Source organism: Pseudopodoces humilis, chromosome 31, assembly GCF_049639895.1.
Source record: "Pseudopodoces humilis isolate 2021_Gansu_Grassland_sample_001 chromosome 31, ASM4963989v1, whole genome shotgun sequence".
Lineage (NCBI taxonomy): Eukaryota > Metazoa > Chordata > Aves > Passeriformes > Paridae > Pseudopodoces > Pseudopodoces humilis.
This window is the reverse complement of record NC_142230.1, coordinates 1349597-1363908: the sequence shown is the minus strand read 5'-3', so window position 1 is coordinate 1363908 and position 14312 is coordinate 1349597. Positions and strand designations below refer to the sequence as shown.

The following is a 14312-nucleotide window of genomic DNA, read 5'->3' as shown; positions in this document are numbered from 1 at the left end:
TCCGCCACGCACCCTCCCGCTATGGCGGCCCTTCCGGCGCGTTCCCGGCGTGCCCCGGTATCCTGGGCAAGATGGCGGACGTGCTGGATCTTCATGAGGCGGGCGGAGAGGATTTTGCTATGGACGAGGATGGCGACGGTGAGCGCGGGGCTGCGGCGATACCGTCCAACCCAGAGCGGCTCCGCCGACCGATCCAGGCGGGCCCGGGCTCAGCGGAGCCGCTCTGCCCGCGTCCCCAAACCCCATCGGCCTCATGGACAGCCCCGGCAGGGGGCGGATCATTCCCGGCCTGGGTTGGGGGCTCCTGCTCGGCGCTGGGGACTTATTCCCGGCTCATGGGACCATTCCTGGGCCGGAGGAACTCGTGGGGTCCTGTCCAGCCTGGGGGAGGTCATTCCCATTATGGGGAGACTGTCCTGTCTTTCCCGGGGGTGTCCAGGGTGTCCTGCCCAGCCCAGGGGGGCCTTTCCCGGCCAGGATGAGGAGTCCCTGTTCATCTGGGGGGGGGCTCCTTGCTCCTGCTGACTCCATGATCCCGGTCCCTCCCTGCAATTCCCACCAGAGAGCATCCACAAGCTGAAGGAAAAGGCCAAGAAGCGGAAGGGCCGCGGCTTCGGCTCAGGTAGGCCCCACAACACCCCCGAACTCCTTCCATGGTGCTCTGCGAGGGGCTGGGTGACCCTGAAGTTTGGGGGCCCCGTTCTTACCTTGTTTTCCTTCCTTTCCAGAGGAAGGATCCCGCGCTCGGGTGCGCGAAGATTACGACAGCGTCGAGCAGGATGGCGATGAGCCAGGGCCACAGAGATGTGAGGGGGGACACTGGGGACCTTGAGGGCTTCATGGGGGCTCTGCAACTCCGGGTCAGGGCTCAGCCTTGCTGGGACAATCCCTTCCTCTTCCTCATTCCTAGGATTTATTTTAGGGCAAACCCCAGCTCCAGATCCCCTTCTCAAGTTGGGAATGGGGAAATTTGGGGGAGATGCTCCTTCCCGAGAACCCCACGGTCTCCAAGTGTCACCAGGGGCACTTTCCCCATGGAAGGGAGGGGGAATAGGGGGGGACAGATGTTCTGGGTTCTGGATTGGGGTTCAGCCCCCCTGAGCCTCACCCAGGATTTGTGGATTCTGGGCCTCCCATCTCCCTTTCCTAGCTGTGAAAAAGAAGTGATTTTGGGTGACAGACCCTTTCCTGGGACCCACCACCAGAAGGAGGAGGAATTGGGGCCATGCTGGGATGATTCTTTCCCACCTTCCCAGGATCACTTTTGGGTCAACCCCCAAATCTCAGCCTGGGGGGGCTACACATCCCCTTCTCAAGGCAAGAGATTCTGGGGGGAAGCTCCATTTCCAGCTCCATGACACCCCCTTTTACTGCCCAGCCGTGGAGGGCTGGATCCTGTTTGTGACAGGGGTGCACGAGGAGGCCACAGAGGAGGATGTGCATGACCGATTCGCCGAATTCGGGGAGATCAAGAACATCCACCTGAACCTGGACCGGCGCACAGGATACTTAAAGGTGGGGGGCAGCATTTGTGGGGATCCCCAGACTCCATCTCAGCTTGGGGGAGGCTCCAGGCTGGGAGGTGCACCCCAAAACCGAGCCAATTCTGGGGGTCATGGGAGTCCCTGCATCTCAGAATTGACTTACTGGGAGGTCCCTGCATCCCACAGCCAAGCTGGGAGTTGGGCTGTGAGCTGGATTCCCCCATTGCCTGGGGTCATTCTCATTCCTGGTCCTAACCCCAGAGTGAGCTTGGGGTTCCCAGTGCCCAAGCTCATTCCCATTCCTAAACCCAGGGTGTCAGGAGGTCCATGCACCCCAAACCTGAGCTGGGAGTTCCCCTGGTGTCCAGGCTCATTCCCAGTCTATCCCATCCCAGGGCTACACGCTGGTGGAGTATGAGACGTACAAGGAGGCGCAGGCAGCCATGGAGGGGCTCAATGGGCAGGAGCTCATGGGGCAGCCGGTCAGCGTTGACTGGTGCTTCGTCCGAGGCCCCCCCAAGGGCAAGAGGAGGTGAGGGAATTCCTGGGAATTCCAGGAGCTGGTAATGGGAGGAACCTGTGGGAGCACTGGAACCCTTGGCTAGAGGAATGGGGGGCATTCCATGCACCATTATGAGGGGCAAGGTTTAAATAGGGATGAACACCCCAAAATGCCGTCCTTCTAGACTTCTTCCTTACCTCTCATTTCCCTCATTTTCTGTACCCTTTTCCCTCCCTTTCCCCACCCTTTCCCTATTTCCTCCCACTTCCTTCCCTTTTCCCCCTTCTTTTTTTACTTGCCTTATCTCCTTTTCCCTTACACCCTTACCCACCTCTTCCCGGTTTTCCAGGGGTGGACGCCGGCGGAGCCGCAGTCCGGACCGGCGCCGCCGATGATGGATCCAGACTTCCACCCATTTGTGTTCCAAGTCCATGCTGGGGGAAACTGGGAAAACAGGGGTTTGTACACAGCCTCAAGGAGCCAAACCAGCTCCATCCCTGGGGAAATTTGTGTTTTATGGAATTTTATTGTTTTCAAAGGACAAATATGAGGGAAGCAGCAGCCTCTGGGGGTTGGGGAGATTTCCCTCAGGTTTGGGGTGATCCCTCCCAGCCCCATATCCCAGTACATACCAGGAGTTTTTTCCATGCCTCAGACAAATGGTCCCTAAATCTCCCATGGCATTTATCCCACTGGGAATTCCTTGTTTTCTGTTCAATAATAAGTTTTTGTCTAAGTTTGTCTTCTTTTTCTTTGTCCTTCATTAAAACTCCCCAGCCCCTCCCATGGCCCTTTCCCTAAAATCCCTCCCCATCCAGGCTGCTGGATCCCCAAGGATCCTGAGGATCCCTCCCAGCCTGGCAGTAGAACAACTCAGGTCTTGGAAACCCTTTTTTCCTTTAAAACTAGCATTGGGAAGCAACAGCTGTGCAGCTTGGGGGGACCCAATGGGGTCCCTGTGGCCACATGTGCTGGTGTCTGGCTGTGCCAGCATCCAGCTGCACCCCCCAACTGTCCCCTGTGTCCCCAAGCCCACAGATGTGCCCCCCTCCCACTCAGAGCCACTGATCTACACTGGGGCCTTTATTGCCAGAACCTGGGGACCTCCAGCGATGGGTCTGGGGGAAAAAGCTGCTGGGAGAATGAGGCAGGAACAGGAGGAGGATACCGGGGTGGGGGGGGGGAGGGGGCTGGGAGTTGGGAATGCACTCACCAGCTCCCCAAATTCAGGGTCGTGCAGAGTTTGTGCCAGCAGAGGGATGGAAGAGTTAACCCACAGCAGGGTTCAGAGCAAACAGTGCCACCACCCACATGAGGCCTTCCCGAAGGGGTCCTGGGCTTGGGGGTTCACCATATCCCTAGGGGGCCCCTAAGAGACAGGCTCGCGACCCAGCCCCCCGCAGAAGGCTCCGAGATGCCGCAAGGCCTCTGGCTGCATGGAATGCCGGCGGAGCAGTGCTCGGGGGGGCAGCGGAGGCAGCAGCCCGGCCCTCCCCGGCCCGGGGGGCTCCAGGGGAAACGTTCCAGAGCCACGGCGCTCCAGTAGCCCAGCCGGGTGCCGGAGCGGCCCGGGAGTGGCTAGCTCAGGATTGGGGGGGTCCCGGCGCAGGGGTTTGCCCCGTGGAGGATCGGGGGCTGGGGCCCAACGCCCTGGGGTGGCGACGGGGGGCACCCGTTCAGCCCAGCTGACTCCTGGCAGCCCTGAGACCTCACGCCCCTCCACGCTGTGCCGGCGCGGGCGCAAGTGCAGCCCCTCCAGCCCCACCGCCAGCCGCTCCGGGGGGGCTGCCGTCCCTTCCAGGGGCCCCCGTGGGCCCTCAGGGGAACCCCACGAACCTTCTGAGGGGCCTCGTGTTCCCTCCAAGGGTCTCCGTGTCCCCTCCGGGGGTCCCCATATCTCATCTAAGGTTCTCCGTGCTCCCTCTGGGGGTCCCTGTGTCCCCTCCAGGCTCCCCTCGGAGTATCCCCGCATCCCCTCCACTCCCGGCACCGCCAGCCCCCAGGGCTCCGAATTGAGCCTTTTCAGCTGCCGCTTGGGCACGGCCCGGGATGGTTCTGAAGCGGCGCCTGGAGCCGCAGGTGGGAAGCGGAAGACGTCGCGCTCCTCGTCCCTCGCGCTGGCACCCGGCGACGCCGCCGCTCGCACCTGCACCTGGGAGGGGGACGCGCAGAGGGCGGGCGACGGGGGCGAGTTCAGGTACTGCCGGGTGGTCTTGGTGCCGCGGGGAGACGTGGCCGAGGTGATGATGATGACGTCGCGCCCGCGCTCCCGACACGCGTCCAGCAGCACCTGCAGCGTCTCCCGGTCCCCGCGCTCCAAGGCGTAAAGCAGCGCAGAGCCGCCCGCGTAGTCCCGGGCGCTGGGGTCGGCGCCGTGGGCCAGCAGCATAGCGACCACGGCCGGGCCGGCGCGCTCGGCGCAGGCGTGCATGAGCGCCGTCTTCCCGGATTTATCGGGAATGTTGGGATCGGCGCCGTTCTCCAGAAGGTACTGGACCATCCGCGGCTGCTCGGGCGGGTCGGCGTAGCCGGCACGGCACGCTGCCATCAACGGCGTCGTGCCCGCGGCATTGCCTTCGTTGATGTAGGCTCCCCCCTCCAGCAGCAGCCGGGTCAGGCGGAATTTCCCTTGGGATACGGCGCGCAGCAGCGCCGAACCCTCCGCCGGGATCATGGGGAGCCCCAGTGGCACCGCGGCGCTGGGGGGGCGGCGGACAGGGCTGGGCATGGCCGGACTCACAGGACGGCGTGCAGGGACAGGGGTGGCACTCGCTTTCTGCAAGGGGACAGGACGCGGGGTGAGACCCCCGAATCCCCCGGGATAGGCAAAGGCCACTCCCAGGATGGACACAGGGTGACACCCTGGAGTGCCCCAGGAAGGGGTGTCCCCCCCTCCCTGCCTCAGTTTCTCTGGCAACGGAGGGATCCCGCGGGGCCGAGCCCCCCAGCCTGTGTCACTCACCCACGTCCCCCCTGCCCGCACCCACAAACCACACCTGCCCCTGCCGGCAGTTCCTCACATTCCTCAAATCCCTTTCTGCACCCCCTCCTCGTCCTTCTCCCTCTCTTCCCTTTTCCCCATCTGCTTCTCCTGCCCACAACCCCATCCCTACCTGTACTCTTATATCCTGCCCGTACCCCCATCTCTGCCGGTACCCTGATCCCTGTCCACACCCCATCCCTGCCTGCACGGTTCCCATGGCGACGGCCGCTCATCCTGCTCCGACCAGCCGGGAAAATGGGGGAGAATCCACCACCTTCCCAGTCCCCTCAGCGAGACATCCCCGAGCCCGGGCCTGGGGGCTGTCCCACCACCACCACCCCCCCCCCCCCGCACTATGTCCCCCGCAGTGGGGATCCCCCATCCAGCCCCTCTCCATCCCAGTTTTACCGTGGCAACTGGTGCGTGGGGTCCCTCTGCTCCGGGTCCCGGTTCCCACGGCCCCGGGGACGGGGGTGTTGGGGACGGAGGCCCGTGGCCGCCATCCGGGCCTGCCGCCGGTAAGGTGGGGAGGCGGGAGGTGATGTGGAGGGTCCCCCCCCCCCCCCCCTCAGCGCTATTTTTGGCAGCTGCCGGCGCGGGGGGGCTGGAGCGAGATGAATCACCCACGACGCATCCAGCGCCCGGCCCTGCGTGGGAGTGAGGAGAGGGGACCGGGGACTGGGGGGCACAGGCGGCTGTCGGAGGCCCGTGGGGCAGCTTGACGGGGGGTCACAGTCCAGCAGGACTGAGGGCCATGGGGAAGCGGGACTGGGGGTCGCCGTGCAGGAGGGCTGAGGGCCCTGGAGCATCGGACATCGGGGGAGGCCGGGAGGCGGCGGTCCTGGGGATTCCAAAACGGTAGGGCTGGGGGCCGTGGGGCAGCGGCACTGGGGGCACAGCACAGCGGGGCTGGGGGCCAGGGTGACTCTAGTACCGGGGGGCCAAGCTACCCCAGGGGAGGGGGCTTGGGGAGTCAGAGCGTGGGGAGCAGAGGGACCTTTTGCGTCCCCCTTCTCCCAACCGGCTCCCCCACCCCGGCCATCCATTTATATCGCTCTAGGCCCCGCCCCTCATATGTCCCACCAATCAGCGCGGGGCTCGCGCCCAAGCACCACCCCCTCTGCGCGGGGCGGGGCAGCGGCGGGCGGGTACACGTGGGGATCGACTGCGCATGCGCGCGGTGTGAGCGGCGCGGGGGGGCGGCACCGGGACCGGGGGTACGAGGGGGACATCGGGACCGGGAGGGCCACCGGGAGGACCCAGGAACGGGGATAGAGACCGGGGGCCACGGGGGGGAACCATCGACACTGGGTGGTGCACGGAGACGGGACATCGGGATAGAGATGGGGAGTACGGGAACGGGGACCAGGGGGATACACCGGGACTGGGATCAGGACCGGGACCAGTTTTCGGGAGGGCAAAGAACCGACACCGGGGAGCACCGGGACCAAGAAAGGGGTGGAATCGGGACTGTGGGGGAATACCGGGATCAGATCGGGGACCAGGAGTCGGGACGGAGGATAATCAGACCCGGGAGGACTGGGATCGAGTGAGTGAGAGAGGCACCGTGACCGGACCGAGGGATGAGCTGGGTTGGAGAGCGGGACCGCGGGGAGGAGGGAAAGGACGGGGACTGGACTTGGGGCACCACCGGGACCGGGCAGGAGGGAGCTGGATGGAGGTGTCACCGTGCCCTCCTTGTCCCCAGCGGTCCCTGGGGCTCAGCATGGCGGGCCGGGGCCGCGGCCGGGGCCGGGGGCAGATGACGTTCAACGTGGAGGCCGTGGGGATCGGCAAGGGGGACGCGCTGCCCCCGCCCACGCTGCAGCCCTCGCCCCTCTTCCCGGTGAGTCCTCCGGGGCTTTGGGGGTCCGGAGGCCCCTCGGGGGTTGAGCACTGACATGCTTATCACATCCGTGCCCCCGACCCAGGCCCTGGAGCGCCGCGCCGCGCCCCTGCCCGGGGGCGAGGAGGGCGAGTACATGCTGGCCCTGAAGCAGGAGCTGCGCAGGGCCATGAGGGGGCTCCCCTACTTCGTCAAACCGGGGGCACCCCGCAGAGGTACCGGGGAGGAGGGGGCGGTGTGGATCCTGACCCTCCTGTGTGCCCCTATGCAGAGGAGGTGCGGGAATGGCTTTGAAAGGGAGCCTATCCCAATCCCCATTGTCCACCCTGCTGCTCCAGCGCTGTCATTCCCCTCAGCCTCCTCACCCCCACCCCACCAGGCTGGGACCCCCCAGCCCTCCCATTTTGTTTCTTCTTCCCCCATTTTATTCCCCCCAGCTGCACCACCTCGTGCCATCAACCACCCCCATGTGGGCCCCACTGGTGTCCCCGGGGTGGGTGTCCCCTAAGTCCCCCCAGAGGGTTTCCCTACATTCCCCCCCGCTGCCCCCGCAGACATCGAGCGCTACTCAGACAAGTACCAGCTCTCCAACCCTGTGGACAGTGCCATCGACTGGAACCCAGGTGGGGGGACACGGGAGGGGACCTGGGTGGAACATGGGGACGTGGGGTTGGCTGGGAGGCTGACCAACCTCCCACTTTGGCCCCCAGACTGGAGGCGGCTCCCACGGGAGCTGAAGATCCGGGTGCGGCGGCTGCGGAAAGGCAGTGAGTGACCCCTTCTTGCCCACACCCCGTGTGTCCCCTCTTTTCCCCTGGGGGCTGACAGTCCCCTTTGCCCCCCCAGGGACCGCTCCCCTCGTCCCCAAGCAACACGTGGCACTTGACAAGGAGGAGACTATTAAGAAGCTGGAGGTAGCGAGGTGAAGGTGGGGGTGTCCCTATTGGCTGCATTTTAGAGTGTCTCCCCCCGGTAATGCTCCCCTGATCTACACAGAGCCTGGAGAAGAAGGAGGAGGAGGTGACATCAGAGGAGGAAGAGGAGAAGGAGGAGGAAGAAGAGGGAAAGGAGGAGGAGGAGGAGGAGTACGATGAGGAGGAGCACGAAGAGGTGGAAGGGGGAGCACCCTGGGGCGGTTGGTGGGTTGGAGACATCCCAGGTGCCACTGTGTTCCCCCGTGTCCCCCCACAGGAGACTGACTACGTCCTGTCCTACTTTGATAATGGAGAGAGCTTCGGCCCCGATAGCGATGATAACGGCGACGAGGCGGTGTACTGACCCCGAGAGCGGGTACCCGCGAGAGCCTGCACCCCATAGGCTGTGGGGAACTCCGGGAGTGGTGACCCTCCTCCAGCAGCGGGGACACCTTGAAAGCGGGGACTCCCCCACGCTTCTGCCACAGCAGGGACCCTTTGCTCCTCCCACAGGACAGTGGGGACCCCCTCTCGCCCCTCTGGGGCAGCGGGATCTCCCGTCATCCCCCGCGCGCCGCCACCAGGTGGTGCCGGTGGGCCGGGCCCGCTGGGGGGCGTGGCCACACGGGGGCGGGGCCATGCCGGGGGCGGGGCCGTACCGGGGGTGGGGCCATACCGGGGGGTGGGGCCGTACCGGGGTGGGGCCATACCGGGGGGCGGGGAGGGGGGGCCTGGTTTTGAGGTGGGTTTTGGTGATGGGGAGTCAGCAAACGTGCCCTGGCCCCCCTCTGACCGCCCCCCCCCCCCCTTTTACAGCAGCTTTTAACTTTTGTGCTTTTCTAATTAAACAATTTAATCAAATTTTGCGTTGATTGAAGCGGATTTTGGTATTTCTGGTTCAGCTCTGGGTGCTTTTTGTGTGGGGGGTTGGGTAAGGGGGTTACCAGGGAAAGGTGGTATTTTGGGAGGAAAGGTTTTATGGAGAGGGGAAGGTCGGGTTTTGGGTGGAAAAAGTGGTTTTCAGGAGATAAAGTTTTTTGGGGGAGAAAGGTATATTTTTTTGGAGAAGTTTTTTCTTGTGTGGGAAGATGGGTTATTTGGGAGTAAAAGTATAGTTTTGGGGAGGGAAAGGTATTTTCAAATAGAAGGTACATTTTTGAGGGAGGAAAGTTTGGTTTATTGTGGGGGAGGTTTTCTTTGGAGGGGCAAGGTGTATTTAATAATACGGGTTTTAGAGGATAAGGTGGATTTTGGGGGAGGGAAAGAGTTTTTTTCAGGGATGAGCTTTTGAAGTGAGGAAAGGTGGATTTTTGGGGGGGAGGTTTTTCGGGGGGAGAGGCATTTTTTTGGTGGAGAGAAATGGCTCTTTTGGGGAAGGGAGTGTTTTCAGGGGGATAAAGGTGTTTGGTGGAGGGGAAGTGTTTTGGGGAAAGGCAATGTGGGGTTTTTTTTGGAGGAAGGAGTGTTTTTTCTCGGAGGGGGTGTGTTTGTGCCGCAGGCCAGGGGCAAGTCTGCTCACATGAGCATCACATGCTGGCCCCCTCTCCACCCCCCCAGACTGGTTCCTGTTTTGAGGCCACAAACCTTCCGGCAGTTGTGGACTTGCAGCTGCTCCCATGCCACCCCCCTTTTTATCCCTGTTTCCCTCTTTCTCCCTTCTTTCCAGGTGTGTGTGGGAACCATAGGACCCTCATCTGTAGCCCCCAGTGCTTTCAGGGGGTGGGATCTACCCCTCCCCACCCCCCCCCCAGCCTGGGGAAGGATTTGGGACGGGGCGAGATGCCCTAATTCCTTGGATTCGTGTCACCCCTGTCAGCCGCATGTTTCAGTTTTCCCGGTATTCTGGGGCCTGTCCCACCTCCGTGGGTCCCCTGGTGCTTCCACCCTGTGCCCATCCCATATTCCCACCCCATTCCAGCCCTAGAAGGCTCTCACTTCTCCCCTGCCAGTGCTCCCAGTTTACCCTTTGGCCCAGTTGGAATTCGTCAGGAAGCTCCGGAGCCAGCATGGATCAGAGACCGAGAGTCAGGGAGTGGGGGGGGTCCCCAAACTACGGGGGGTCCCCAAAAACCAGGGTGGGTCAGACTGAACTGCCAGATCTGTGTGGACCCTGCTTCAGAGCTGTTCTGACACAAACATTCCTCTGGCAGAGGAATGGTGGGGGAAGTTTATGGCCTTAATAATTATGTTAATTAGAGCTGTAAACTGGGGAGGGGAGCAGGGTGAGTGCAGGGTTCAGCCCCCATGGGCGGGGGGGAGGGGGGGGAGCCTGGAGGGTGGTGCTGGCTCTTCCAGGGCCTTCTCCAGGGGGGAAAATCAATTATTTCAGGGGGGTGTTACTGTAGGGTCTCCAGCAGGGGGCTGGCAGTTTCGCCCTACTCTGGGGGAGGCCCTGGGCTGCCTATGCCCGCCCCCCCCCAGCCCTCTCGGCCCAGCCCATGCCTGGTCCAGAGTAGGATGACCCTTTGCCTCCTTGGCCAGGAGCCAGAGCGGCTCCAGTGCCAAAGGAAAACTGAAGCACAGATGAGAATAAGGCTGGGGGGGCCAGCAGGGGAGGCAGAGCAGGCTGGGGGGGTTCCAAGTGGGTAAGAGAGCAAGAAACAGAGCCAAGGTCATGGCCTTGTTCTGCAACACCAGCACCTTTCAGCCACATCCCAAGAGTCAGCCAGGGGGCCTCTTACAGTAGTGCCAAAAAAAGGCAGGAACAGCAGGAACACTCCCCCCCCACCTCAGTTTCCCTGCTCTGCACCCCCCTAAGCCTGTTTCAACCTCTCTGTGCTTCAGGTTCCCTTCCGTGGTCCACTTCTCAGCTTTTTGCTTTTTCCCCTGGAAAAAACAGGAGACCCTGCCCCAGAGCTGCTCCCAGAAACACAGGAATTGGGAAAATAAGGTCAAATCCCCACGCCAAAGGGGTTTCTACCATTCTCCCACCCGTGAGAGATACACGAAAGGCACCATTTCATTTGTTTATTACAAACTTTGCCCCCCAGGGGCCACACAAAGGTACAAAACTTGCATTTTTGTGCTTCCCCCCCACGCCCCCCCAAATACTATGTACAAAACTGAAGAGTACAAAAGGTGCCGGTCACAAAAACAGGTTTGTGTAGCGACAGGACGGATTCACGATGTCACAGTGTCCCCCTCTCTCAGCGGGAGTGCAGGGCAGCCAGAGCAGCACCCAGAATTACAGAATTAGGATGGAATTAGTTAAAACCAGAATTTCCTGCCCATCACAAGTCATGACAGGGCAAGGACAGGCAGTGTGTTCCAAGAGTCACGACAGCCAAGGTTTTCCAGCCCTTTTCCAGCCAGATCTGCCTTGTCTCCCCCCAGTCTTTGCGGCTTCTCTGCCAGCTCAGAGTGCCGGGGTGCCCAGGATGGCCCTGCAACAGTGGTTCCTCGAGAATGCAGCAGTTCCTCGGGAATGTGGCAGTTCCATGGGAATGTGCACTTCCCCTCCAGGTGTGGGGCCAGACGTGCTGCAGGCATGTGGCACACGGAGCCAAGTCCAGAAAAGTGGGAGCAACCCGCCGGGGTGGTGCTCACTGGACATTGTTGTTGGCGACACAGGGATCCACCTGGGCGACGGAGCAGGAAGCAGGTGAGGGATCCAGGCAGGTGATCCCAGATCCACCTGGCCCGTCCCGTGCCGGCGCCGCGCTCACCTCCGTGTACGTGGGGGGGGGCATGAACTTGAACTCGGGTGCATACATGAAGATGGGGCTGTCAAATCCATCGGGATCATCCAGGAGTGGTGTGGTGGGGCTTTCCAGCCGGTGATCCTCGGGAACGATGTCCAAGTAGCACGGGGGGGCTGTGGGAATGCAGGGAGGGATTGGTGAGCTCACCTGTGTGCAGCCCCCGAGCCACTTAGGGGCTCCCCACACTGTGATCCCACCACGCAGGGATCCCATGCTGTGGATCCTGCTCCACTCACCCTCTGGAGCATCTGGGAGGTTCAGGTCCACCCAGCTCATCTCAGAACTTGTCTGACTGGCCATGCTGGAGCTGCGGCTCCCAATGCCCGAGCGACTCCCAATGACCAGTGGCAGCTCCAGGATGATTTTCTTGGAGCCTGGGACGCTGACATAGATCTGCAGGAGAGCCGGGATTTAGGGGTGTTTGGGAAAGGGTGAAGACCCCCAGGGTAAGGAGGAAGATGAGGGGGAGGATGAGGGGATTCCCCACTCACCTGCAGGAAATACTCCACACGCAGAATGTTGCAGCCCAGGATAGAGGGTTTGAGCTTCCGCACACGGATGGTTTTGCCACGCCAGGATTCCGAGGTACCAGAGATGATGTGATTGCCACGAACACAGGAGAGTTTCTGGCAGAAGACCTTGGTCTGGCCATTGGCCAAATACGTGTGCTTGGCCACGATGGCTGCCTTGGGCACCACGATGCGCGAGCAGGTGTTCTCAAAGTCCGCATTGATACAGATCTCATCGCCTGCCAAGGAAAGGACCCAGACATTAGGCATGTCAGCAGTTTCCTTACTGATTTCCCCACTCCCAATTCCCTGTTCCCAGCAGTCCTCACCTTCACAAAAGCCCTTCCTGTCGATCTGGGCGCTCACAGACACACGTCCGTCCGGGATGAACATACATGACACTTTCTTCTCCTTCTTGGCTGCAACTGGAGACTGCAGAGAGAGGCAACGGTCACACACTGGCCCCATCCTGTCCTTCCCACCCTCCACCCTTCCTTCCCCTTTTGCAGCCAACCCTCCAATTCCCCTGGAGTACAGAACAGGCCCCGCCCAGTGTCAATTTCTGGAATTATCCAGAACTCCTTAATCTCACACTTAATCCCACTCAGACCAGATCTGATTAAAGACACCTAGATGCCACCGGGTTGGGCTGATCCTCCCCAAGGGCTTTTCCCCCAAGCCTTTAGAGCACTTGGGGCTCACCAGCAATTCGGGGGTGTTCACATCCACAGGATCCATCACCTCGAAGCGTTTTTTAATCTGCTGTGTGGGGCAGGCCGGACGCTCCAGAGATGCCTTCACCCAGTAATCCACGCAGCCGTACTTCCCCTTGAACGTGGTGCCCAGTGGCCTACAGACATACAGGGGGTCACTCCAGAGCCCAAACATGGATTTTCCAATTTAATTCCATCCCCAGGGGTGGGTGCCGTCTCATACTCACCCCTGGGGCAGCTCGAAGCCAAATTTGTACTCATACTTGTTCCCAGGTCTCAGGATAACGGAGCCATCCTCATCTGGAGGACAGAAGGGGAGGGAAACATCAGATGGAGCTCCTGGGTGATCCTCCATTCTAAGGGTGTTGGGTAACATCTGTCCACACCCTCAGAACCCCGTGTTCTCTCCATGCTGCTCACTTCACCTCACCAACACCCCAAGCCCCCGGGGCAGAACACAGTGTCTCACGGGCTCCACCCCACCTCCAGCTCCCCCTTATCTCCTGGCTCCAGCCCCAGGGTGTGATCCTGTGCCACTCCCTTACTGTGCCACCAATGTTACCAACCCCTGTGGAGTCAAAACACACCACAGGAGTTCCCCAGGCTCTGATTTTGTCCTTTAGCTCCAAAACTTCAACTTGACTTGGCCAAACCTTCCAATGTTCCTACGTTTTCCTAGATTTGGTCATTTTTCCACAGCATCAACTCTGTCCTGGTGGTCAAGGAGCTCCACTAGGACCCACAGCACCAACGTGGCCAATCCCAGGGATCTGTGTCTTTGTCCCCTCCCAAACCCTCTGCCCCCATCCAGCCCCACCACAACCGCCATGTGGCCAAGCCCTGGGTCAGGGTTATGAACCGGTGTTTAAGGCAACCCTTTCTCCCCCTCCAGCCCCGTGTCCTCACCCGTGGGCTGTTCCTCAAGCGCCAGCACGTCCTCGAAGCGCAGGTACTCCATCTCCTGCCGGCACTGGGCCGGGCCCCTGGCCCAGGTCACCCTGGCCACGCCGCATGCCAACACCTTGACGGCGCTGACACGGGTCACCTCGGCCACCTCCACCAGCACACGTCCGGCCACCTTGTCCCCGCTGCAATAGACCTTGTCGGGCTCGCTGAAAGCCACCATGAAGCTTTTCACCTTCTTGAACATCACCATGGCTGGGACAGTACGGGGACGCACAAAGCAGCGGCTGCGACGCTTTATCCCCGTGGAGCAACAAAAGTCGCCCGAGCCAAGCAAGTCCGGGGCAAAAAAAGCGACCGAACGCTTTGTTTTGAAGCGCTCCGAAGTCCCCAGAAGCCGCTCAGCCCCAGCACCTCAACGCTCTGCGAGAGCGGCTGCCGCCGCTGCCTTTTATAGGCTCGGCAGCCCCACCCTCCGCCGCCCGCGCCCGCTGCTGCCGGGGCCGCCACGCCGAGCGCGCGTGGCCAGGCGTGCTGCTCGCGTGATCAGCGCGCCCATTGGCTGCCGCTGCCTTGTTTACAGCAGCGCCGACCAATCAGAGCACCGGCTGCGGAGCGTGGACAGCGTGTGAAGGAAAGCCGCGCGTGTTCAATGGGGCGGGCAGGAAGGAGGCGGAGTGACAGCTAGGCGAGCCAATGGGGAGCGAGGACGGGAGGCAGCTGTGGCCAATGGCGAGCGCGGAACACGATGTCATGT

The 14312-nt window shown here is 61.6% G+C and overlaps 4 protein-coding genes across 8 annotated transcripts; 2 read left to right on the top strand and 2 right to left on the bottom strand.

The window, feature by feature from the left end:
- Positions 1-34: 34 nt before the first annotated feature.
- On the top strand, positions 35-2473 carry RBM8A (RNA binding motif protein 8A). The gene is made up of 6 exons (XM_005533475.3): positions 35-138; positions 563-622; positions 729-806; positions 1379-1515; positions 1880-2016; positions 2336-2473. The coding sequence occupies exons 1-6, from the start codon at positions 72-74 to the stop codon at positions 2379-2381; spliced, it is 525 nt and encodes a 174-aa protein (XP_005533532.1). The 5' UTR covers positions 35-71; the 3' UTR covers positions 2382-2473.
- A 316-nt stretch (positions 2474-2789) lies between these two features.
- Positions 2790-5965, bottom strand: ANKRD34A (ankyrin repeat domain 34A). Its single transcript, XM_005533490.3, has 2 exons — positions 5378-5965; positions 2790-4762 (listed from the first exon to the last, which is right to left on the bottom strand). The coding sequence occupies exon 2, from the start codon at positions 4712-4714 to the stop codon at positions 3356-3358; it is 1359 nt and encodes a 452-aa protein (XP_005533547.2). The 5' UTR covers positions 4715-4762; positions 5378-5965; the 3' UTR covers positions 2790-3355.
- Positions 5966-6120: 155 nt separating this feature from the next.
- Positions 6121-8385, top strand: POLR3GL (RNA polymerase III subunit GL). Of its 3 annotated transcripts, none has more exons than XM_088068566.1 (8): positions 6121-6186; positions 6678-6815; positions 6901-7030; positions 7370-7438; positions 7526-7582; positions 7662-7729; positions 7812-7925; positions 8007-8385. In XM_088068566.1, the coding sequence occupies exons 2-8, from the start codon at positions 6696-6698 to the stop codon at positions 8091-8093; spliced, it is 645 nt and encodes a 214-aa protein (XP_087924692.1). In that variant the 5' UTR covers positions 6121-6186; positions 6678-6695; the 3' UTR covers positions 8094-8385. The 3 variants fall into 3 exon arrangements, with proteins under 3 accessions (XP_087924692.1, XP_087924693.1, XP_005533546.2); XM_088068567.1 differs by having other exon boundaries at positions 6135-6151; XM_005533489.3 differs by lacking the exon at positions 6121-6186 and having other exon boundaries at positions 6301-6815.
- Positions 8386-10682: 2297 nt separating this feature from the next.
- TXNIP (thioredoxin interacting protein) lies at positions 10683-13994 on the bottom strand. Of its 3 annotated transcripts, XM_005533474.3 has the most exons (8): positions 13559-13993; positions 12880-12952; positions 12642-12789; positions 12269-12371; positions 11922-12178; positions 11667-11823; positions 11395-11543; positions 10683-11307 (listed from the first exon to the last, which is right to left on the bottom strand). In XM_005533474.3, exons 1-8 carry the CDS (start codon positions 13806-13808, stop codon positions 11272-11274), a joined length of 1173 nt encoding a protein of 390 aa, XP_005533531.1. In that variant the 5' UTR covers positions 13809-13993; the 3' UTR covers positions 10683-11271. The 3 variants fall into 3 exon arrangements, with proteins under 3 accessions (XP_005533531.1, XP_087924713.1, XP_014117506.1); XM_088068587.1 differs by having other exon boundaries at positions 11922-12371; positions 13559-13994; XM_014262031.2 differs by having other exon boundaries at positions 10683-11543.
- Positions 13995-14312: the final 318 nt, after the last annotated feature.